We start from the raw sequence: 24,201 nt of genomic DNA on the forward strand, positions 1-24,201 counted from the left end.
AGTTCTTTTTCGTCAAATTCCATGTTGAATATTTCAACGTGAAATAATAACAAAAATGAAGCACTTTTCGACGAAAACTCATTACAACTTTTTTTAAAGTGTTGAAAAAAGTTTTATTTATATTATTTTTGTTAAGTTTCTAGCGTCAAAAGTAAGCAAGTTATGATCAAAATATATTTGGTTCCTATTTTTTTGTTAAAAAATCGTGAAAATCACCCCCTAATTAGCATCCTAAATGAAATTAGTCGTTAAAACTTCACAAGATCACAACTTTTAAATAATAAATGTACCACAGATGCCATGTTTTCTGTACTACATGAGGTTTATCAAGCATTAAACAATAATCTGCACACTGCCACTGTTTTTTGTGATTATGCCAAAGCTTTTGATTGTGTGAATCACGACATTTTGATAAAAAAACTAGATTTCTACGGAATTCGAGGTATTTCTTCGAACTGGTTTCAATCTTACTTGGATAATAGGAAACAACTGGTTAGAGCAAATGATACAGACTCTAGTCTCAAAAATGTTGTATGTGAGGTACCACAAGGTTCAGTATTGGGTCCTCTACTTTTCCTTATCTTTATTAATGACATCACTAGCTTAAAAATCGATGGAAAAGTTTTTCTTTTTGCTGATGATACCAGTACTTGGAGCAACTCAAATATCGCAACTCTTCATGCTACTATAACTTCTGATCTACTTACACTAAAATCTTGGTCCGATTCAAATTTACTCTCTTTTAATGTAGATAAAACAGTAGCATTGTCCTATAAAGGAGCTCTTCAACCCTTACCTCTTCATAACAGCCAGATCAGTATCGTTGATTCTGTAAAGTTTCTTGGTATTTTTTTAGATAGCAATCTGAAATGGTCCCTTCATATTGATGTGTTAAGCAAGAAACTATCCTCAGCTTGCTTTGCAATAAGATCTGTTTCAAAGGAAATGAATTTAGCCTCTTCCAAAATAACATATTTTTCTTTGTTCGAGTCACATCTTCGATATGGTCTCCCTTTTTGGGGTTCTGGTACGGCTGCCCAATCTGATGTTATTTTTAAATTACAAAAAAGAGCAATAAGATATCTGTTTGGCCTCAGAAGAACAACACATTGCAGAAGCTACTTCAAAGATCACAGGATTCTAACACTACCTTCTTTATATATTTTAGAAACTGTTTGCTTAATTCGTAAACATCTACATGTCTTTCCAGCAAGACCTAGACATGACTATTCCACCAGAAATTCTACCTTTGACATCTATTTACCGATCCCGTCCAGTGAGTTAGTAAAGAAATCTATATTATATTCTGCAAAAAAACTTTACAACCATCTCCCTCTACAACTTAAATCTGCAACATCTTTCCCCAAGTTCCGTAAAATGACTAAAGCCTATTTATCTGAAAGACCATATTATTCAACAGCAGAGTTTCTTAACCAATAACTAAGAAAGTACAGTATTCTTATTTATAAGTATAATCTTAATCTATATTTGAGTGTCATATGCAGCAGCTTAACTTAACTTATTAAATTTCTTAAGGTAGATTATGCAATTTGCAAATTTTTTTTTAAATTTTGCAATAGATTGTTACTGTTTTTTTTTTGTTTATCTTCATTATTTTTATTTATGTAGACGATTTATATCATTTTAGTAAATTGTATTTGTTATTGTTCTTATTTATGATTCTTGTAAGCTTTGTCTATAAAATTGTTAAATTTTTCATGACAATAAAGCATATTTCTATTCTATTCTAACTTGCTTTACTCGTGTATGTATTGTTTCATCGGTTCAAAGTGGAAATTTTTGAAGGAGCTCTAGTTGAAAGGGCTTGAACTAGTCAAAAATCACGAGTGTATGCAAATTTTGAACAGCCACATCTTAACCAATTTTTGCCTTACAGAAAAACAAAAAATCCAAAATATTCAGAAAAGCAAAACCTACATTTTTTTACTCTTTGTGATTTTTGGTGTCACTAATAAATTTTAAGTTATTTTGAAAAAAACATTTTTTTCAAAATAAAAAAAAATTGTTAAAAAATAAGCCCTTTGAACAAATGAAACTTACAGATCAGTATAAATAATACATAAGTAAAGTAACTTGGGAAGCGGTAACGATTAATTTGATTTAAAATGCTAATTGGGGGCTGATTTTCCCGAGTTTTTTTGACCAACTTTATTTTGAGCCTAACTTACTTTTTATGCTAGAAACTTATTAAAAAACAAAAATGAATATTTTTTGAACACTTTAAAAAAGTCGCACTGAGTTTTCCCCAAAAAGTGTACTTTTTTGGTTATTTCACGTTCAAATATTTGCTTTGAAATTTGACAGATATGAAACTATTTTTCATTAGTTACAACTTTGCTTCTACTGGGTCTAGAGAGTTCATACATACACCATTTTTTACGTGTTCTCGACTTTGTTACATGGAATGGAAAGCTAGACACTAAAAGTAGACAATATAAATAAGTTGGAAGCATTTGAGATGTAGTGCTATAGAGGGATTTTGAAAATACCTAGATCTAACGAGTTACAAATGCAAAAGTATTAAGAAGGTTACAATGTTACAAAAGGATTGCGAGGTGATAAAGAACATCAATACAAGAAAGCTGGGTTTAGGCCAAATTACCAGAGGTGCGAAATATGAGATATTAGGCTCATAATGCAAGGTAAAATTAGGGGTAAAAGATCCATAGGTAGAAGAAGAATTTCCTGACTGAGAAACTTAAGAGAGTGGTATAGTTACAGCTCAATAGATCTTTTCAAAGCAGGCGCCAATAAGGTACGGATAGCTGTAGTGATGGCCAACCTTCGATATGAGAAGGAACTTCGACAAGAAGAGGATATAAATGTTGTTCCGATAGTAACATTGTACTACAAAAAATTTACAATTTATCTAGAAAAGGCAATATAGAAGTCTGTGCAAAATAAGAAATTGTACAGAGGTGAACTAAAATCAATATGATTTACTGTTCGATCGCATACTTTTTACATTTAAAAATTATCTAAGGACTTTCTGGAATTAAGACATCGATGTTTTAAAGAAAAGTAGTGGTGAGTACCAAATACAATAGATTATTATCTTTCTTTGAAAAAATACCACAAATTCCCAACGTTCAAAATGAATAATGCAAGTATGATATCTTGATAAAGTGACAGGAAATTTCCAACATATAAATAGTCGAAGGCCATTTGCCTAGGAACAATAGGTAAAAGCTGGATTTAACAGACAGGATTAGAAAGTTTAAAACATCACTAATTAGATCATATTTAAAAACAAAGTAAATAAGTATATTTGAATGTTAATTCTTTTCAAACTAAGATCACAGTATAAAGAGGGAACCTCTATATACTGTGCTAAGATTGTAAAATTAAAATATTGGGGAAAAAAGATATATATTTATTATTTCTTTTTCTGAAGAAGTACTTTCATTGTTGACAAAATTGAAACATTTTATTATTATTAAAAGTCGAGAACAATTAAAAACCACGTTAATATTTATATGAAAGTGCTTTAAAAATGAAGGTATATGACTCTTGAGAAGAATTAATATTTTTTAACAAACTTGGTATACGACTCATAATATTTGACATCTGATTCTTTTATTTTGAGTTTTGAGACATGCAAGTTTTTATCAATAATACATTTTTCCCTAAACTTAATAAAAAAGTTTTCTATATGATTCCAAGGTTTTAAGACATACTGATATTGTTTTCCTGATATTATAAAATACTTGTTAATATCTACTGTATATAGAGACTAAAGCTAATAGTGTAGTTTAACATACAGTTAAGTCCACGGTTATTTACCCGTGCGTCATTCATACCCGGCGAGATAAAACATATACTTTTTATCTAGCATCATTCTCTTCCACGCATGAAAAGACAAACCAGCTACCGCCTGTTATTAAGTAAAAACACATGTTATTTTTATGAACGCACTAAACTCAGTACATTGAAAAGATCTAGGTAGAAAAAAAGACGTTTTCATATTTTAAATACAATTTGTGACGTTTCTGGTTTGTTTACTTTTGTGGCTGTCAGTCTGTTGAATTTTTTGCTGTTTATTTGTCGAATTTTTGCATTTTGAAGTTTGTTTACCTTTACTTTTATCGAAAATAAGTAATTTTCTGTGAATCTTTTCCCTTTTAGTTTTCTGTTTGCTTTCATTAACGTTATACCACTGACAAGTTTTAAAAAGTTTGATTTTTACCAAAAATTTTATAATTTTCCTTTTATGGTCTTCGCAGCTTTCAAGCCAATTAGTAGTTAATAAAATATGGTTAGTCACATAGGTTTCAATTTTTTCAAAAACTGCATTATCTACTTTAAATAAATTAAAAGCCTCGTGAACCTTTTCTAACAATATTGTAGTAATAGTAACAAACAAATCTGATGGTCTCTGAAGAAACTTTATTTCTTCATTTGCGCCATAATCCCTGAAAAGTAACATTAATTCGTGTTTCTGTAATAGAATTGTTGTCTTTTAGCAAGTCTTCCTGGCATTTACTACAATTCAAGTTCTTTATAATCTTATAGTAAATATAACCAGCGACATATATAACAGCACACGTTTCTAAATTTGTTATGCTACATTTGCTGGAATTTGCTGTGCTTAAAATTTGGTTGTCATTATTTTCCTTTTGCATGTCTAAAGATTGTTCTACATGAACTGTTTGGGTTTCAATGGACTCGTCAGATATTTCGACGCTGGTTACTTCGTGGGTTAAATCTAAATTATCAGTTTCTGCTATTTCACAATTTCCATTGTCTAAAGCAATTTTTAGTTTAATACTTGTATTATGCTTAATGGCAATTCTTAACTGACTAATACTAGGTGTTGGATTGTAACCACCCCGATTGCGCACAATAGAGAAAAAATTTTCTAGAGGATCTTGGTTCAGAAAAGATGTTAAAAGATACATTATATTTTTGAAGTTCCTCCCACAAACATAAAACTGACAAAATTGTCCACTGAAAGCCGTGTAGACAGTGAATATTATTTCTCTCTTTCTGATTTTCAAAAACTTTAATTTTTTTTAAATATTCTAAACCTGCTTTTAAGTTTTCAGTTGACTTGCTTAAAGTTGACATTGGCTTTCTGTTTGGGTTACTATCACTACAATATTTGCTGTTAAGACCATCAAAAATATTATTTATAATTTTTAAAAATTCGGCAGTATGAGGAGCCGTTTTGGTGTGTAACTGGCCTACATATTTTGCTGTTGATATTGCTGAGGCAACTGAGTTTAAAAAAATTTGGGCTGCTAATTTTACACGCATTTTTTGGAAATTATTAGGGTTTATGTGAATGTCTGTTATTTTCACCATGCATCGTGCTCTCACATTGGTTCTATCGATGTTGTATGTGTATTCAATATCTTGCCACGATATCTGGTTAGAATCGGCAAAAAACGTCAACTTTTTGTTAAGAAAATTATTTCGTAGACTTTTTAATAAGTGGGGTGTATCAAAAACAGTGAAAATCCTCTGATTTCCTATTTCTATTGCAGGCTGATCCTTACATGCGCCTAACAGCTTAAATAAAGCTCTATTATTAGATGCTTGATCACACACTAACACTTTTGCTATATACCCAATATTTTGTAATTTTGAAACAACTTCAACTACAATGTTTTTTAAGTTGTCGCTATGTATTGGACCACCTGTAACAAAATAGCAAATCATGAAAATCAGACCTGTGTTGGCAAGTTTGTTTGTTCTTCCTAAAGCACCTAAATCTTGAAACCCTTCTATAATGCCATCTAATTTATTGTACTCCAATTTTTTTTTCAAAGAAACTTCATCAAACATTAACACACAAATTTTTTCCAACTCATCCATTGTCTCTGCTTTTTTCTTCAACTTGTCAATTATTAAGGAAGTGTTTAAACCAGTTCTTAATTTTATGACACGCAACCAAGTTTGAATTGTTTTTACTGAAGGTAATATAAAGTTAAGAGATCTAATTAAAAATTTGTAACAACTAGGAGACTTATAATAAATGGCCCGAGCTAAATCCTTTTCATTGTGACTCCATTGTGAACGAGTTTTATGTGAAAACTGCATATTAACAAATGTGTGCGCGTATTTGCTTTTATTTTCTAACAGTACCTGTAACATGAATTTGGTTGCCGATTTTTTGTTTTTTGTTGTTCTTCTACAACGCTGACTGTTCTTCTGACGGCACTTCTTCTTTAAAGCATTTACTTGATACTCGCAATTTTTTTACCTTCTCCGTCAATTCAGTTTCAAGTTTTGTGGGCAAATTAATTTCAAAACTGGAAATATCACTGGGACTACTACTTGATCTCTTAGGCGATGGAGTTGACCTGACCATACAATCGTCACTTGTAGATCTTTTACGTTTCGTACCGCAATAAACGTATGTAGAGCATACTGGTGGGATATCACCTAAAATAGGTGTAATCATTGAAATGTATGTGTAATTTTAATTAAAGCAAAACAAGCATCATCATTATTTCTGGAGTGATAGTAACAACGCATTCATATTTAAAAAAATCTCTTTTGATTTAATTGTATAAAAATATTTAAATCATTCAATATTCACTGATTTTATATAAAATATATTTTAATAGCAGTATTCTCATTGACAAAGCGCATTAGGCAAACATAAAAATATTTATAAAATTGAGTACTCACCTAAATCAGTTGTTAACTGTGTAAATTTTAGAGGAACATAATTTTTCCTTAATAACTTTCTTTGGCCACTTTGGTAAATATGTTCCACTGCAAAATGATGCTGGCAAATTACCCTCTGTTTAAGGTCAGTGATATCCATCAATATAATATCAATGTTCCCGCAGTTTTTTTGCCAAATTTTTGTACGCTCTACGTCTTTCAGTGGAAATTTAAAGAAAGATATATTATTATTTGTTCCATCGTTTCTTTAAAAACATCCCGCGTAAACACACTTATGAGTTACAGAGGCCATTTTGTCTAAAATATGAGTCCTTTTTTGATAAAATTCCGCTCTAACTTGTCACAACACCTGCCTGTCACAGATAATACACCTACAGGGTAAGTTCGGCCCTGACACTACTCCTACCTCCTCGCAAGTCAGAGAGAGAATGAGAAATCTCGATACGGTTTTCGAGTAGCGCAATCTAGTTGTTGATACGTCTTTCGGTTACCAAGAGGTGAGCTATCTATGGGTGTTTATAATCAATGGCAACGGTGTCGAAAGTCACGTGACCTGGAATGGTCAATTGTTTACGTTTTAATAACATAACCCGAATCTTATTTTTTCTTATTATTTTTTTGGACTATGACCTTGACAGTTATCCAGTAACCAGGACTAATATAATTGGCGAATATAATTAAAAGTCCCAAAAATGTTGCTGAGCGTAGAAACCAGGTGTCGCTTTGCCGAACTTGGCCGGTCCCGATACATGGTTGACATAGTTGCCCAATTACAAAAAAATATTGAATCGGAAACTTGCACATTTTTTTATTACATAATAATGTTCAGTTTTGTTTAAAAATGAGATTTACAAAATTTCACACTTCAAAAACTCATAATAACTTAGAAATCCAAATTTAAAATCTTCTGTGAGTTAAAATAGTTCAGACGCCCTGTGAAGTCACATAGTTTGAAAAAAAAGTTGATTAATAGCAAGCTGAAAATTTGTTAATAGCTTAAGGGTGTCTCTCCAAGCAGAGATTAAACTCTCATGCAAAAATCAGACTGCTATTTATCACCTGTTATAATTTCTGTCATTTGACATATTTTACATGTTCCACTCATTAAAACGCCCATTTGGTGATAAAAAGCAGTCTGACTTTTGCATGAGAGTTTAATCTCTGTTCAGAGAGTTTAAGTCTGTTCTGTCGGACAAAATACATGTGCCGTTTTCATGGTCTGACTGTTCCAAATTTTTAATCTGTTCCACAATTAAAACTTCCCCTGTTCCAGTGTTCCCATATATCAAAGTTTGTCCGACTAGACACCCTTAAGCTATTAACAAATTTTCAGCTTGCTATTAATCAACTTTTTTTTCATACGCGGGATCCAGATCTATATGTCATTATAATAATATATACCAGTTTGTTGAGTTTTTAGTTTGATACAGTTTTTGAAAGAAAGGAAATAAGGTTTACTATGGAAAATAAAACCATTTTGTAAAAGTACAAGTTTTCTATGACTAGCTCTAAGGACCAAAAACACTTGTGACGTCACATAACTGTATTTTCTATTGACATTTATAATGTCTAATTTAAAATTATATTTAATTTTGTTTACTTTGTTGGTGCAGAATGTAAACATTAACCATATGACGTCACTACGTGTTTTGGGCTATGGTCTATTTTTAAACCAAGAGGAGTAATTCAAACTTACTGCTCCGTAATGCTTGTTTGTAATTGGTCCAACGTCAAGCAAATTTACTCCACGCTTATGAAATTTTTGATACCAACGACATTTATGAAATTTTGACAGAACTGGCATTTCATAGGTTAATTAAGTTATATCAGTGATTTTTTGTGCTTTTTGCATTATTCCTTTAATTTTTAGAACTTTATTATTCTATTATATAAAAAACAGTTGTTTTTAGACCTCTTTATTGGTATTATGGTTTGTTTTTAAACCAGGAGGAGTAATTCAAATTTACTGTGCTGTAATGCTTGTTTGTAATTGGTCCAACCCCAGGCATGTTTACACCACTGTTTGTAATTTTGACACTAATGACATTTATGAAATTTTGACACTTCTGTCATTTTATAGGTTAATTAAGTTATATCAGCGATTTTCTGTGTTTTATGCGTCATCTCTTTAATATTTAGATTTTCAGTCTGCTTTTATATAAAAAACAGTTGTTTTTAGAAGTCTTTAGCGACATATTCGTATAAGGTAAGATTTATGGATTACCGTTGAAGACCGACATGATCAACCAAAAAAGAAGATGTATTTGTTGACTTTTGTAGTGCCTTTCTCGGGTGTGAATATGTCTTTGTGGTTTACTCCTCTTGGTTAAAAAATAAACATAGTATAATATAATATTTATGGATTACTGTCGGAGGTCGATATGATCAACCAAAATAGAAGATGTAGGATGAGTATGATCAACCAAAGAAGCATAGCTACTTTAATTTGAATTGAGAATCGTCATATCACATAATTATTGAGAAGTGGATTATACAAGAAAACAAATTAATATTCAATGTAAACAAATAAAAACATTACAAATAGAAAACAAGAATTAAGTTATAATCCTAGGTTAAAATAAATAATAAAAACAATAAATATAATAAAACAAATACTTTTTTTTTTCTCTGATTCTGGCCTTGGTTTAGAACCTTTAGCCACGTAATTATACAGGGTGTCCCGAAAAGATTGGTCATAAATTATACCACACATTCTGAGGTCAAAAATACTTCGATTGAACCTAATGTACCTTAGTACAAATGTGCTCATAAAAAAAGTTATAGACCTTTGAAGTTACAAAATGAAAATCGATTTTTTTCAATATATGGAAAACTATTAGAGATTTTTTATTGAAAATGGACATGTGGCATTCTTATGCCAGGAACATCTTAAAACAAAATTATAGTGGAATTTGTCCACCCAATAAAAATTTTATGGGGATTTTGTTCCCTTAAACCAGTGGCGGCTCGTACCACTTTAAGAAGGTAGTGCCAGAACTCGAGCAGCCGCCAAAATTTTTAGTGACGGATTCACGATATTGTCAAAAAAGGTATACTTACAACAAAAACTAAAAAAATATATGCGCGGATACTTTTATCTTATGTTTAGTGATCTGAGGTGCCAAGCAATTGTCCAACATTGATCAAAACAGTTCCGTAAATTAATTAATAATAAAAACCTCTTAACCTACCACCAGCATTTACTGCTGATAGTGCTTGAAGTTTGTTATTACGATTTAGTCTATTTACCAATTTATAAAAATAATACTATTAAATTATTCACACAAATGCACAAATTTTTGTCTTCTTCTTCTTCTTCTTGTAATAGGACTATGTCCTGTTTCTTCTGTTACAGTCTTTGCTGCGATCCGGAGCTCCAACTCTCGTACCATCGTTTTTTGGGTCTTCCTATGGGTCGCTTGGTGTTGGGCTTCTGTGTTTTCGCCCAATGCGCCATACGTTCAGGGTCCATCCGATCTACGTGGTCCCTCCACATGCGTCGTCGCGCTCTTGTCCATCTCACTACGTCCTGAACGCCTAGCTCTCTCAATGTGTCTTCGTTTCGTACTCTATCTCTGAGTGTGATACCTCTTATGGATCTTAGGGTTTTCATCTCTGTTGTTCTCATTATCTGTTTGGTCTTTGTTGTCTCGGCCCTTGTCTCAGCTGCGTATGTCAGTACGGGTCTAACACATGTCTTATAAATGCGGACTTTGCTTTCGGTGCTCATATATTTATTCCGCCAGATTATATCCCTCAGGAAACCAGATATTCTCGCTGCTTTCATTGCCTGCTGTTTTGATTCTTGACACAGATGCCTGTCGCTAGATATTTCCACACCTAAGTATCTGCAATCCATTACCTGTTCGATTATATGGTCGTCCACTACTAACTTACATCTAATTGGGTTCCTGGATATTACCATCGATTGGGTTTTCTCTTTGGATAGTGTCAGGTTATACTTTTCGGCGGTTATTTTGAATTTTTGTAGTAGGCGTTGTAAGTCATCTTCGTTTTCGGCTATTAAGATTGCATCATCTGCGTAGCAAAGTATTCTCATGGTTCGGTTACCCATTTTGTATCCCTGATTCATTATGTTAACACTACCTATAACTTCATCCATTATTAAATTAAAGAGGCATGGACTGAGGCTGTCTCCTTGTCTAATGCCTGCATTGATTTTGATTTCTTCCGTGAGCCCGTGTGTGGTTTTAATTCGTGTTTTGTTGGATCTATTGAGCTCTTTGATTATGTTTCTATACCTCTGACCTATGTTTTTCTTTTCAAGGATAGTGAGCACGTCCTTTAATCGTACTCTGTCGAATGCTTGTTTCAGATCTACAAAGCATGTGAACATGGGCTTGTCGAATTCTATTGATTTCTCAACTAATTGTCGCATTATGAAAATAGCGTCTATTGTAGATCTGTTTGGGCGAAAACCCTGTTGTTCTTCCGATACACCGGCTTTCTTATATATTTTTTGGGATAGAATGTTTGTCAATAGTTTTGATGTAGAATTGAGTAGTGTAATTCCTTGGTAGTTCGTAGGATCTGTCTTTACGCCTTTCTTGTAGATGGGTATTGTTATACTCTCTCTCCATTCCTCTGGTACTGTCATGTTGTTTACAATTTTTTGGAATAATGTTGTTATCTCTTCTATTATTTTTGTACCTCCGTATTTACAAATTTTTGTAATATCACTTTTAAAGTTTACGATATAATATGAAGTTCATTCTTCTATTTTTTGGTTGCAAAGTTTTCAATGACTTTATTATTAAAATTATCAGTAGTAATTGCACAAGAGCTCTAAAATTGTATATTAATTTTAGAGATCGAGTGCAATTTGTTGCGATTATTTCATGAATAAAACTGTTCAAAACCAAAATTTTATTGTAATTTATTTATGTAAGTACAAATTAGTGCAATTAAACACACAGTTGTTATAAATATTTGGCGGTTGAAAGTCATCACTTTTATAATTTTTAAAACATTAATTGTCACTGAATGTATTTTTTCATAGCAACGAAGGGCATCTGATCTAATATATTTGACGACGGGAAATTATCAAAAATTATCGGGTATAATATCACAAGAACGTGAGAATAAATTGAAAATAATGCGACAGTTTTTCGAAAATTTGTTGTCTGGCAATAGACACGAGAGCCCGCAGGGCTCGAGTGGCTATTGCCCAATGACAACAAATTTGAGTAAAAATGAAGCATTATTTTCTTATTTGTGACAGTTGTCAAAACTAGGAAACTGGTTGCCATTAAACAGAAACAATCTACTTAAAAAAATTCTATCGGTAATTTTCTACAGTAGATAATGCTCAGTATAATTTTAATCTGATTTTGGACTGCACTTGGCTAAATAGGCAGCACAAATGCAAGAATAAGTTAAGTAGAGGGGAACCGACTGTTGTGCCACCTAGGATAAATTATAATAATAAAAGTAATAGCAGGCAGATATTCAGTCAGGTACGGAAGAAGAATGACGTAACTGCAAATTATGTCAATTGCACCGAACTGTAAAAATGTGCTGAGCCACTATAATAGCGTAGTTGCATCATTACTGAAATAAGCGCTATGTTCGACCTTGTTTCAGATTCATAATGACGCAACTGTAGATAGGATTGAAAATGGGGCGATTAAATTAAGGTAATGAAATTCGAACCAATATCGATGAAAATTAAAGACATCTTTTAAAAATCGTTTTTTTTTGCTCTTCTGAGGAACTTTGCGGTTGCGTCATTCTTCTTCTGGACCGGCGAATTTGTCCTCAAACAACTTCTTGGGCCTTTTTTATATATGCTTAGGGTTCTAAGTTTTATAGTGGGGTTAAAGGTCAAACATAGATTAATAATAGCATAGGAATGTTAAAATCATAATAAATTGTATGAATAAAAAAATATATAGATAGATAGATAAGCCCAACGTTTTGCTTTTATTGTATCTCTATGAGCATTCAAGAATCTGGTCAAGTTTGGAGAGCTGTAAAACCTAGATAAATAAATATAATTAAACAACTTTATAGTGGAAATTGTTCGCTGAAAACCCCTCTACAAAATTACTATGTTATATTATTGTAAAATGAACTGAAAAAAAGTTATAAACTCCAAAAGGAAACTTGTTAAAAAAATTTTACTTATTTTTTATATCTTTTTTTGTTGGTAACTTGACGATAAAAAGTAGTACACTTGAGACAAAATTGTAGAAAATTTCATTTGATACATTTGAAGTTTTATTAGATTTTCCGTAGGGTTGGTAGTTTACGAGATATGGCGCGAAACCCCTTTTGCACCCCGTTTTCCAAGATGGCGGCCGGGGGACAAGGGTGGCGACCCCAAAAACTTGAACTTAAGCTTCTATTGATGACCCTACACATTAAAAAAATAAAATTGACTCCTCTAACAAATGCAAGGTTAGGGTTTAAAAAATGTAACATTTTAATGGACTACTAGATATTTTAGTAAATACTTTAATATTAGAGGTTATATTCTATTTGTTGCAGGCTTTAAATGTGACATTAAGGAGGAATCCAATACCCAAAGTACACATGACGCATGTGATTATTTTGACTTAAAGGAAATTCCTAGAAATACTGAAATACACCAAGACGGAAATAAACTAAACCTGTTTGAAGAAAACCAAAAAACTCAAAAAGGTTAGTATAACTTGAAAATACAAGTAACAAGTAATAGACCTGTCTAGTTAGACTCAAAAATAGGTCTGAGGTTACAATAATTACCATCAAGCTGAAAATTGGCAGGATTTTTCAAAATACTATCATAACTGAAATTTAAAAAGTCCTCATAAATCCGACCCGAGCTAAAAAATTTACGCGGGGTCAAAGGTCACCAAATATAGTTTTTAGCGATTTTCAGCGAAATGGTAAGTTTTATATAAAATTAGTTCTAACAAAAAATGTAGAATGGGTAATTATCTATAAAAAATGTCTTATTACTTTTTTTCCTAAGAGCCACCATTTTTGAGATATAACGATTCAAAGAGTTGAAAGGGTTCTTATGTATTAGTACACTACGTATATATCTACTACGTCACTGAAGCTGTAATACAAGTAAACATAATATTCTATCGGTCAACTTAACTTATATTACACATAATAATATAAATTTAAGTCAAACTGTATCAAAGTTACTCTTTTGTGGCACGTTTTACTTCTTTACAAATATTATGGAAAAATCTTTTAAAATAAAACTAGAATTTTGTTTTGCATCAAAATGAAAAAACATTTTCGGGCCACGTAATATTCATATTAGATCTTTTGTAGCTGGAATATTGTATGCGCCACTCATTTTTACGGCGTTTAGCGGTTTTTTATTCTTTACTATTTATACACGCAATAACTGGCTGTGATATATGACATCGGCATTTTTCAGGAGGTGTATAACGACTGTTTTTAAAATGTTTGAAAAACAAGATTTACTTAAATGTGCTGAAGTTTAAAAAAAACTAATTCAACTCCACAAGAAGTTATTTCCAACGCGGAATTAGCTTTCTTCTCTTTATGTATGGAGCGCCTAAAAAAACTACGTGCTTAGATAAGTTGCGATATGCATGTTTCTTTAAAAATACTCGAAATAAAAAACAAGTGCAGTTATGTTGTCTTCCTCCAACCTCAGCGCGGCTGCTCATCAACATCTTTTTCAGGTATACTACCAAGTTCAAGTGTTGCTTGGTTATCAGCTAGATCCAAAAGACTGTTGATGGAAATTAGTCGGCAGTTCATTAGAACCAATTCAAACTTTACTCCCACCTGCGCCGGAAAAACTCCTGAACACAATTTTTTGCAAGTATAAAAAGGGATGTAGCGCTAAATGTGGTTGCAAAAAAGTTGGACTGTTTTGTTCGGTAGCATGCACTAATTGTCAAAACCGGTCGTGCTCCAATGTTGAATCACCAACAATTGAGGATTCATTTGATTCTATCGAGAAGCAATGCGATGTGTCATTATTGGGGCAATTTACTTGCACCCAGGATGAACAAGAAGAGGAAGCAGAAGTATTGGAAAATTATGAACCAGTTGGATAAATTTCCCTTTTTTTAATTTATATCGCTTTTTATAACTTTTATCATTTTTAACCCGTGCCAATATCAATTCTTCAATAGCTTCAAATTAAACAGAATCATAACAGATCCGTGGAATAGGCCTACTGGGGAAACCACGTTAAAAAAACGCGCTAAATACACTACCTCAAAGGTGGTGTGGAAACGTATGCGCATGTTATGACGATTACAACTTTTTAAATCGTCGTATCTCAAAAACGATGGCTCTTAGGAAAAAAAGTAATAGGGACATTTTTTATAGATAGTTACCCATTCTACATTTTTTGTTAGAACTAATTTTATGATAAAACTTGTCGTTTCGCTGAAAATCGCTAAAAACTATATTTGGTGACCTTTGACCCCGTGTAAATTTTGTAGCTCGGGTCGGATTTATGATGGTATTGTTAAGTACATTGACTTTGAAATTTATTAGACTCTGCCAATTATTGTACAAGTGCGTATTACCGAAGATTGCCGAACGAAGTGACCCAAGTTCATTTGCCAGGGTTACTGGGTGACGAAAAAGTACATAACGACGAGAATACACACAAAACCAACGCTTCGATGAACGAACATTTTTACTCCTTACATTCAAGTTATTGTAATTTGTTTTAGATCTGTTGTATTAAAATTTACGTGAAATTCTGAAAATTCTTCACCACATCCACATCTATTGGTCCTTCGAACTGCGAATCTACAGTGCCAGCAGAACTACAAAGAAAATAGCAGCTTTACATTCTACGAACCGACGTCGTACTTGACCCGCTGTATCAACCCCAGGAAGCTACATTTACAACACTGAATACTGAATCCTTTTTATAATTTCACATTTTTTCAGTCTCTATTTGATAAATATTTTAAGTACATGAGTTTCAATCTAAATTAATATATTTATTTCGAATAGTGACATATTTGACGTTTTACCTACTCTCGTATTCATTGTGAATGTGCTAGCTGATTTTTTATTTTATTCTGACAGATCGTAACTAAACGTTAATAATAATTCTTACGTACATAATAATTGAATTACAAAACATTTATTTCTGTTTTTGCACTTGAATAAATCATTTCTTTTTATTTAATTACATTCATCGAAGATCAAATATTTATTTCTTGAAACATCAAACACAGTTTGATTGTTTATATCTGTATAATATACGTCACATACATTAGATTACTAAAATTACATAATTTAATTAACATACATACATAATATTTAATTATTTTGCATCCTCGTACATTTTGGTCATATTGTCAAAAATGTCAGACCAAAACAAAACAAAGAGAATGGCCACTAAAGGTGCTCTTATACGTTTAACAACATATTTTAGAAGTATAGAAAATAATGAAATTATCGACCTCGTAGATTTAGAAATGCGATTATCCAAAGCCGAAGAGCTTTTAGATGTTTTTAATGAGGTTCAGCTGCTTATTGAAACTGATGATCCTGACTGCGAGGAAAATTATGACACAATACATGCCATTGAAAGGCAGACTTTTGAGGACAGATATTTTAAAATAATATCTGACATCAAAAAACTTATTTTATCTAGACGACCTACTGACACGTCTGATTCACGTAGTGTCAATGGTTCAATAGCAGCTGGGCCTACAAATACAAGCAACATTAAGTTACCTCCATTGAATCTAGCTACATTTGATGGATCGTTTGATCAATTCCTCTTCTTTCGCGACAGTTTTAATTCTATTATTAATGATGATACTTCACTTTCCAATGTACAAAAGTTTCATTACTTACGTCTGTCATTACGTGGCATAGCTGCCGACACTATTAAATCTTTGCAAGTCTGCGATGCAAACTACGACATTGCTTGGAGTTTATTGATCGAAAGATTTGAAAATAAACAGTTACTTGTAAACAATCACATTAAAGCTCTCTTTAACCTACCACTAGTCACAAAAGAATCAAATGAAGGTCTCAGACAACTTCTAGACAATACACAAAAATATTTACGTGCTTTAGAAGTTTTAAAACGCCCCACTAAACACTCCATCAGTTTTAGGGGATTCTCTAACTACTGCCAAAAAACGTTTTTTAAACTTAGAGAGAAAACTTGAAAATAACATTCAATTGAAATTAGAATATCATGACTTCATACGTGAGTACATTAAACTTGGTCACATGTCCCTAATAAATGACACTAATGATAATTCTGGATTCTTCTTACCTCATCACTGCGTTTTAAAAGAAACTTCAACCACTACAAAGTTAAGAGTTGTATTTGATGGTAGTGCGAAAACTACCACAGGCTACTCATTAAATGACATCATGTATGTCGGCCCTCATTTACAAGATAATTTATTTTACATTTTACTTAGATTTCGTCAACATAAATTCGTACTGGGTGCAGATATAACTAAAATGTATCGTCAGGTTTTCCTTACTCCTGAACAACGTTACCTTCAAAAGATCCTTTGGAGATTTAATAAAAATGATGAAATTTCTGCTTATACACTGAATACTGTTACCTACGGTACTGCATCAGCAGCGTTTCTTGCCATTAGGTCTCTTCATGAAATTGCTCATCGACATATTTCCGAATACCCAAAAATTTCCTCTATAATTTTGCACGATTTTTATGTAGATGATCTATTAACTGGTTGTGACACATCGGAAGAACTCCGAGAAATCAAGGAAACTATTTCATATTTATTATCTTCCTACGGTTTTCCTCTGAGAAAATGGACTACCAATGATTCGTCTCTACAAAATCATTCTGATCCTGATTTTTTGCATTTTGGTTCTGACGAACATAACAAAACACTAGGATTACTTTGGAATCCGTCTTGTGATTCCCTACAATATTCTATAAATATCTCCACAATTAACTTAAAGATTAGCAAAAGACAGATTTTATCCTGTACAGCACAAATATTTGATCCTTTGGGGTTACTTTCACCCGTAACAGTTACATCGAAAATTATTCTTAAAGAGCTCTGGAAACTCAAGATAAGTTGGGATGAATCTGTTCCTGAAAGTATTTACACACTTTGGTCGAAATACTACTTCGAACTTACAAAATTAAACACTTTAAAAATACCTAGACATGTACTTTCTTCTAACCCAGTTTCTGTTCAACTTCATGGGTTTTCTGACGCCTCGGAGGCGGCTTACGGTGCATGTATTTACATATGCTGCACAGATACATTTGGAAATTACACTTCAAATCTTTATTGTGCTAAAACTCGAGTTTCTCCTATGAAACTTGTAACCATTCCAAGACTCGAACTTTGTGGGGCATCACTACTTTCTGAACTTGTTGAAAAGGTCACTTCATCTGTAAATGTCTCCTTTAAAAACATTACGTATTAGACTGACTCTAAAATTGTTATTTCATGGATAAACACCTCTCCCCATTTACTTAAGACTTTTATAGCAAATCGAGTCTCACAAATACATAAACTGACCAACCCTGAACTTTGGAAATATATTAATACTTATGATAATCCAGCAGATCTACTGTCACGAGGTATAAGTCCTTCTTCGCTCAGTAATTCCCACATATGGTTTCATGGCCCTTCTTGGCTCACTTTGCCTCAAGAAGAATGGCCTCAATATACAAAACATCAAGAAGTTTGTATAACTTCTGAATTACCTGAACTGCGTAACAAAACTCTTGTGTTTCATCACATCAACAACGAATTTACCTTTTACTACAAATATTCTTCATTAAATAAACTAACACGCGTCTTTGCTTATGTCTTAAGATTTAAAGACAATCTGTCGATTCATAAACATTTACGAATAACAGGTCCCTTGACCACAATAGAACTCAATAATTCCCTTTTAACCTTAATTAGGTTCGTACAACGTCAGTCATTTCCATATGATTATGATGCACTTTCCAATTCCAACCAAATTGACAAAAGAAGTAAACTTCTTGGCCTAACTCCATTCTTTGATACAACAACAAAATTAATACGCGTTGGCGGTCGTTTACATCATTCGTCATTTGATTTTAACAAGAAACACCCCATAGTCCTACCTCAGAAAGACCACCTCACGATACTCATTGCTCGCCATGAGCATTTGAAACTTTTACATATTGGTCCTCAAGCACTTCTTGCTTCCTTAAGAGAAAATTACTGGCCAATATCAGGGCGCAATTTGGTTCGAAAAATTGTTCGTGATTGTGTCCGATGTTTTAGATTTAATAATAAACCCGAACAGTATCTTATGGGCAATCTTCCGGAGTCACGAGTTAACCCTTCACGTCCCTTCACGGTTTCTGGTGTCGATTATGCTGGTCCCGTTTTATTACGAGATAGAAAGGGTCGTAATTACAAAACTTCTAAAGCTTATATTGCTCTCTTCATTTGCTTCGCCAGTAAGGCTATACATTTAGAAGTTGTCAGTGATCTCACGACAGAATGCTTCTTAGCGGCATTACGCCGATTCACGGCCCGACGCGGTAAATGCTCCGAAATATTTTCAGATAACGGCAGCACTTTCGTGGGAGCAAATAATGAACTCAGACAATTTTTTAACACAAATGCTGATCACATTATTACAGACCTCTCAATCGACGGTATTCAATGGCATTTCATTACTCCACGTGCTCCCCACTTCGGTGGATTATGGGAGTCAAACATTAAATCAGTTAAGCACCACATGAAACGTGTAGTAGGTAATGCAATTTTAACATTTGAAGAATTTACCACGGTTTTATATCAAATAGAGGCTTGTCTCAATTCTAGACCACTCTATCCTCTTTCTAATGACCCAAATGACCCTAACCCTCTTACTCCTGCACACTTATTAATTGGATCTTCATTGACGAGTATACCACAACAAAACTTAATGGACATTAATGAAAATCGTCTTTCAAGATTCCAAAGGGTGCAACAGATATTACAGCACTTTTGGACAAGATGGTCCAAAGAATATGTATCCCATCTTCAGCAGCGGGTCAAGTGGAAGGAGAATTGCCAACAGCTGATCCAGCCTGGACGCATGGTTCTAGTAAAGGATGATGGACTTCCTCCCTTGAAGTGGCAGTTAGGCAGAATTTTAAAAACTTACACCGGAAGTGACAATATTGTGCGGTCGGTTGTGATAAAGACAAACTCTGGTGAGATTAAACGACCGGTTGTGAAATTATGTGTTCTGCCTAACCAAGATCAATAACTTTTGTTTGAAAACTATAATTAATATGATCTTTGACTTTTTCTTTAAGACTTTTTATTGAAACCCGGTCTTTGGGGTTTCAAGGTGGGGGAGTATATGTTAAGTACATTGACTTTGAAATTTATTAGACTCTGCCAATTATTGTACAAGTGCGTATTACCGAAGATTGCCGAACGAAGTGACCCAAGTTCATTTGCCAGGGTTACTGGGTGACGAAAAAGTACATAACGACGAGAATACACACAAAACCAACGCTTCGATGAACGAACATTTTTACTCCTTACATTCAAGTTATTGTAATTTGTTTTAGATCTGTTGTATTAAAATTTACGTGAAATTCTGAAAATTCTTCACCAATTGAACAATCCTGCCAATTTTCAGCTTGATGGTAATTTTTGTAGCCGCGGATGTATAAGTTGGCCGGAGTATAAGGGCCAATTTTTCATATCGAGTTCAACTCCAGTTTAACCTGAACTTCTATATAAACGTCAGTTTAAAGTCAAAATTGTCTTCTCAATTCACGTTCAACCGATGGCAGTTTAAACTTTAACGATGCTTGAACGCTGGAATTCGGCCGTTCAAAGATTTCTGAACGCAGTTCAGATGATTACATGGATTACGCATGCATTGTATTAACACGAAACGCTGTCATAATATAAATAAACTTATTTTATTATATTAAGCCTAACGATAAAAGATAACATTATTTTTGTTTTTATAACATTTATTTATAATTATTAAAATGACTATTTGACTATAAATACTTGAATGTAACTTTATTCAAAAACAGCATAAAAAAGTTAGTTCAAAATGGCGACAGTTTTTTACCTTTTGCCATCTATTGGCATTTCTCGAAAGTTGTAGAACGTGCACTCACAATGAGAAACGCATTCCAAGCAAAACCTGAGTTCACCGGTGAACCTGGTTCAACTGAACAACAGATTAACACAGGTATGAGAAATCGACCCTAAGTGGAAAGGGAAGAATTATTTCTTAAAAAGGCATGTAATGTGAACAATAAATCATTTTTATTCAAATTATCTCTCTCTTGGGTTTTTGGAAAGAAATCAACCTTTTCCTTTTCGGGAACGTAAGCCTCACACATCACCGGTGACGCAACTTTAAGGCGAATAATGAGACCTTGACATCCAGACTACAGCACCCAACATCTTCAGCTGCAGGGTTCTGAGGCCGAACATCTGCCCAGGTCTATAAGAAGTCTACAGCAGTACCATTATACATCAAGAAGTTACCATCAGATATCAAAAGCCATAAGTATAATCCAGAATTGTTAGTTTTTGGCAAGAATTGGAATATATTTGTTAATTTGCAATTTAATAAGTCATATTTTATTTATATCTTTATTGAACAATAAACATGATTGGTTAAAAATATTGTTTTGTTTGCTTCCATTCCAAATTTTCATAGTTCATATCTAAGATTGGGACAAGACGAACACACACCTAGAGTTACTGAGCTATGCTTAGGGTGAACGATAGCTGTCTTAGTTGGTTGAAATATTATTTTCGATTGGCTAGGGTATTCTATTGTCGTTTTCGTTTCACTGGCAAAATCTGCAAGACAGAAATGCCGGTGTCTACAACATATTGATTATATTGTTAGGACTTGCTGCCTTACATTAACTTTGTTTAATATTTTGTGTCGGTATTCAGTTTTCTCTTGTATTAAATGTTTATAGTTGGTTTGAATTTTAGGTTTTACTCAGGAGGAGAATAAAATAGAAGGTATGGAAACAGTTTGTGAACATTCATCCCGTAAACAACACTATACGAGCCGACACGCCAAGGGAAAAACTGTAAATAAAAATATAAAAGTACAGACTAAACAGGGAACTTACAAATGTAAGATTTGTTTCAAACAGTTTTCTAAAACACATTATTTGAAACAACATTTAAGAAGGCACACTGGAGGAAAACCTCACAAGTGTGAAATCTGTTTTAAGCAGTTTAGTCTACCAGTTTCTTTAAAAATACATTTGAGAGTGCATACGGGAGAAAAACCTCACAAGTGTGAAATTTGTTTTCAGCAGTTCAGTCAAGCAGGACATTTGAAAGAACATTTGAGAGTGCACACTGGAGAAAAACCTCACAAGTGTGAAATTTGTTTTAAGCAGTTTAGTCGAGTAGGACATTTGAAAAGCCATTTGAGAGTGCATACTGCGGAAAAACCTCACAAGTGTCAAATCTGTTTTAAGCAGTTTAGAGAAGCAGGTAGTTTAAAAACACATTTGAGAGTGCACACTGGAGAAATATTGTACAAGTGTGAAATCTGTTTTAATCAGTTTAGTCACGCAGGTAGTTTGAAAAGACATTTAGGAGTACACACTGAAGAAAGACCTTACAAGTGTGAAATCTGTTTTAAGCAGTTTATTGACACAAGTACGTTGAAAATACATTTGAGAGTGCATACTGGAGAAAAACCTCACAAGTGTGACATTTGTTTTAAGCAGTTTAGTCAAACAAGTAATTTGAAAAAACATTTGAGAGTGCATACTGGAGAAAAACCTCACAAGTGTCAAATATGTTTTAAGCGGTTTAGTGAAGCAAGTAGTTTAAAATCACATTTGAGAGTGCACACTGGAGAAAAACCTCACAAGGAAAAACCTCACAAGTGCGAAATTTGTTTTAAGCAGTTTTTTACATTAGGTAATTTGAAAGTCCATTTGAGAGTGCACACTGGAGAAAAACCTCACAAGTGTCAAATCTGTTTTAAGCAGTTTAGTGAAGCAAGTAGTTTGAAATTACATTTAAGAGTACACACTGGAGATAAACCTTACAAGTGTGAAATCTGTTTTCAGCAGTTTAGTCAAGCAGGAAATTTGAAAAAACATTTGAGAGTACACACGGGAGAAAAACGTCACAAGTGTGAAATCTGTTTTAAGCAGTTTAGTCAAGCAGGTGATTTGAAAACACATTTCACAGTGCACACTGGAGAAAAACCTCACAACTGTGAAATTTGTTTTCAGAAATTTCGTCGAGTAGGATATTTGAAAAGACATTTGAGAGTTCATACCGGGGAAAAACCTCACAAGTGTAAGGAAAAACCTCATAAGTGTGAAATCTGTTTTAAGCAGTTTTTTACAGCAGGTAATTTGAAAGTCCATTTGAGAGTGCACACTGGAGAAAAACCTCATAAGTGTGAAATTTGTTTTCAGCAGTTCAGTCAAGCAGGACATTTGAAAGTACATTTGAGAGTACACACTGGAGAAAAACCTCACAGGTGTGAAATTTGTTTTCAGCAATTCAGTTAAGCAGGAAATTTGAAAGTACATTTGAGAATACACACTGGAGAAAAACCTCACAAGTGTGAAATCTGTTTTAAGCAGTTTAGTCAAGCACGTGATCTGAAAACACATTTAGGAGTGCACACTGGAGAAAGACCTCACAAGTGTGATATTTGTTTTAAGCAGTTTAGTAGAGCATTTGATTTGAAACAACATTCGAGAGTGCACACTGGAGAAAAACCTAACAAGTGTGACATTTGTTTTAAACAGTTTAGTAGAGCAGGTGATTTCAAACAACATTCTAGAGTGTACACTGAAGCAGTGGCGTGCTGGAACTTTTCAAGCGCCCCGGTGATTTTATAGAAAAGCGGCCTCCCATCCTCATTTTATCTTCTATTATCAGAGTTTTTTATTCGTTATTTATAAAACAAAAATACAAAAAATATAAATTATTAAACGCTTTTATTTAGTTCAATCGTTTGCGTCAAATCTTTAGACGTTAATTTGACTGCCTTTTCTTCAATGCATATGAATGAAATTTTGCAGACATGTACATTCGCGGGAACAATACACGAATAGTCAATAAAAATTTGTGTTCATTAATTGTTTAAACAAAAAAAAACGATTTTAATAAAAAATGCTTAAATTCTCTTGTTTTTTACAATGTAGAAGCTTGAAAGTTTTACAGATTGTAGCTAATTATATGAACTATTGGGACCGTGCAAGTTCGACAAAGCGACCTCTATTTCTACGCTCTGTACTCTTATTCGCACTTTTAATTATATTGGCCAATTATATTAGTCCTGGTTGCTAAATAATTGTCAAGGCCATAGTCCAAAAAAATAATAAGAAGAAAATATAAGATGCAGGTTATGTTATGCAAACGTAAACAATTGTATGTAGTAAATAAAAGTAATTATTAAAATGCAGTACTGCAAGCAAAATACAATTAATTAAATTTACCTTTATATAATAATTGCATATCATATCAATATTGTGGAGCAATATACAATTTTTCTGCTTCAATGACAGAAGGTATGAAATATACGTCAATTTGACAATTTCAATTGACAATATGAATTATT

The 24,201-nt window shown here is 33.1% G+C and overlaps 1 protein-coding gene across 7 annotated transcripts in view; it reads left to right on the forward strand.

Moving 5' to 3' along the window:
- Positions 1-24,201, forward strand: part of LOC126887532 (zinc finger protein 271-like) — a 137,776-nt gene that overhangs the window by 9,063 nt on the left and 104,512 nt on the right. For 2 of the 7 annotated variants that reach the window (XM_050655185.1, XM_050655178.1), the window contains exon 2: positions 13,168-13,320. The exons of 3 other annotated variants lie outside the window; for them this stretch is intronic. In XM_050655185.1, coding sequence (XP_050511142.1) covers positions 13,168-13,320 — 153 coding nt within the window. Of the gene's footprint in view, positions 1-13,167; positions 13,321-21,587; positions 22,791-24,201 lie in introns of all 7 variants that reach the window. 2 more of the 7 variants (XM_050655177.1, XM_050655180.1) reach the window with 2 other exon arrangements.

This window comes from Diabrotica virgifera, chromosome 6 (genome assembly GCF_917563875.1).
Source record: "Diabrotica virgifera virgifera chromosome 6, PGI_DIABVI_V3a".
Lineage (NCBI taxonomy): Eukaryota > Metazoa > Arthropoda > Insecta > Coleoptera > Chrysomelidae > Diabrotica > Diabrotica virgifera.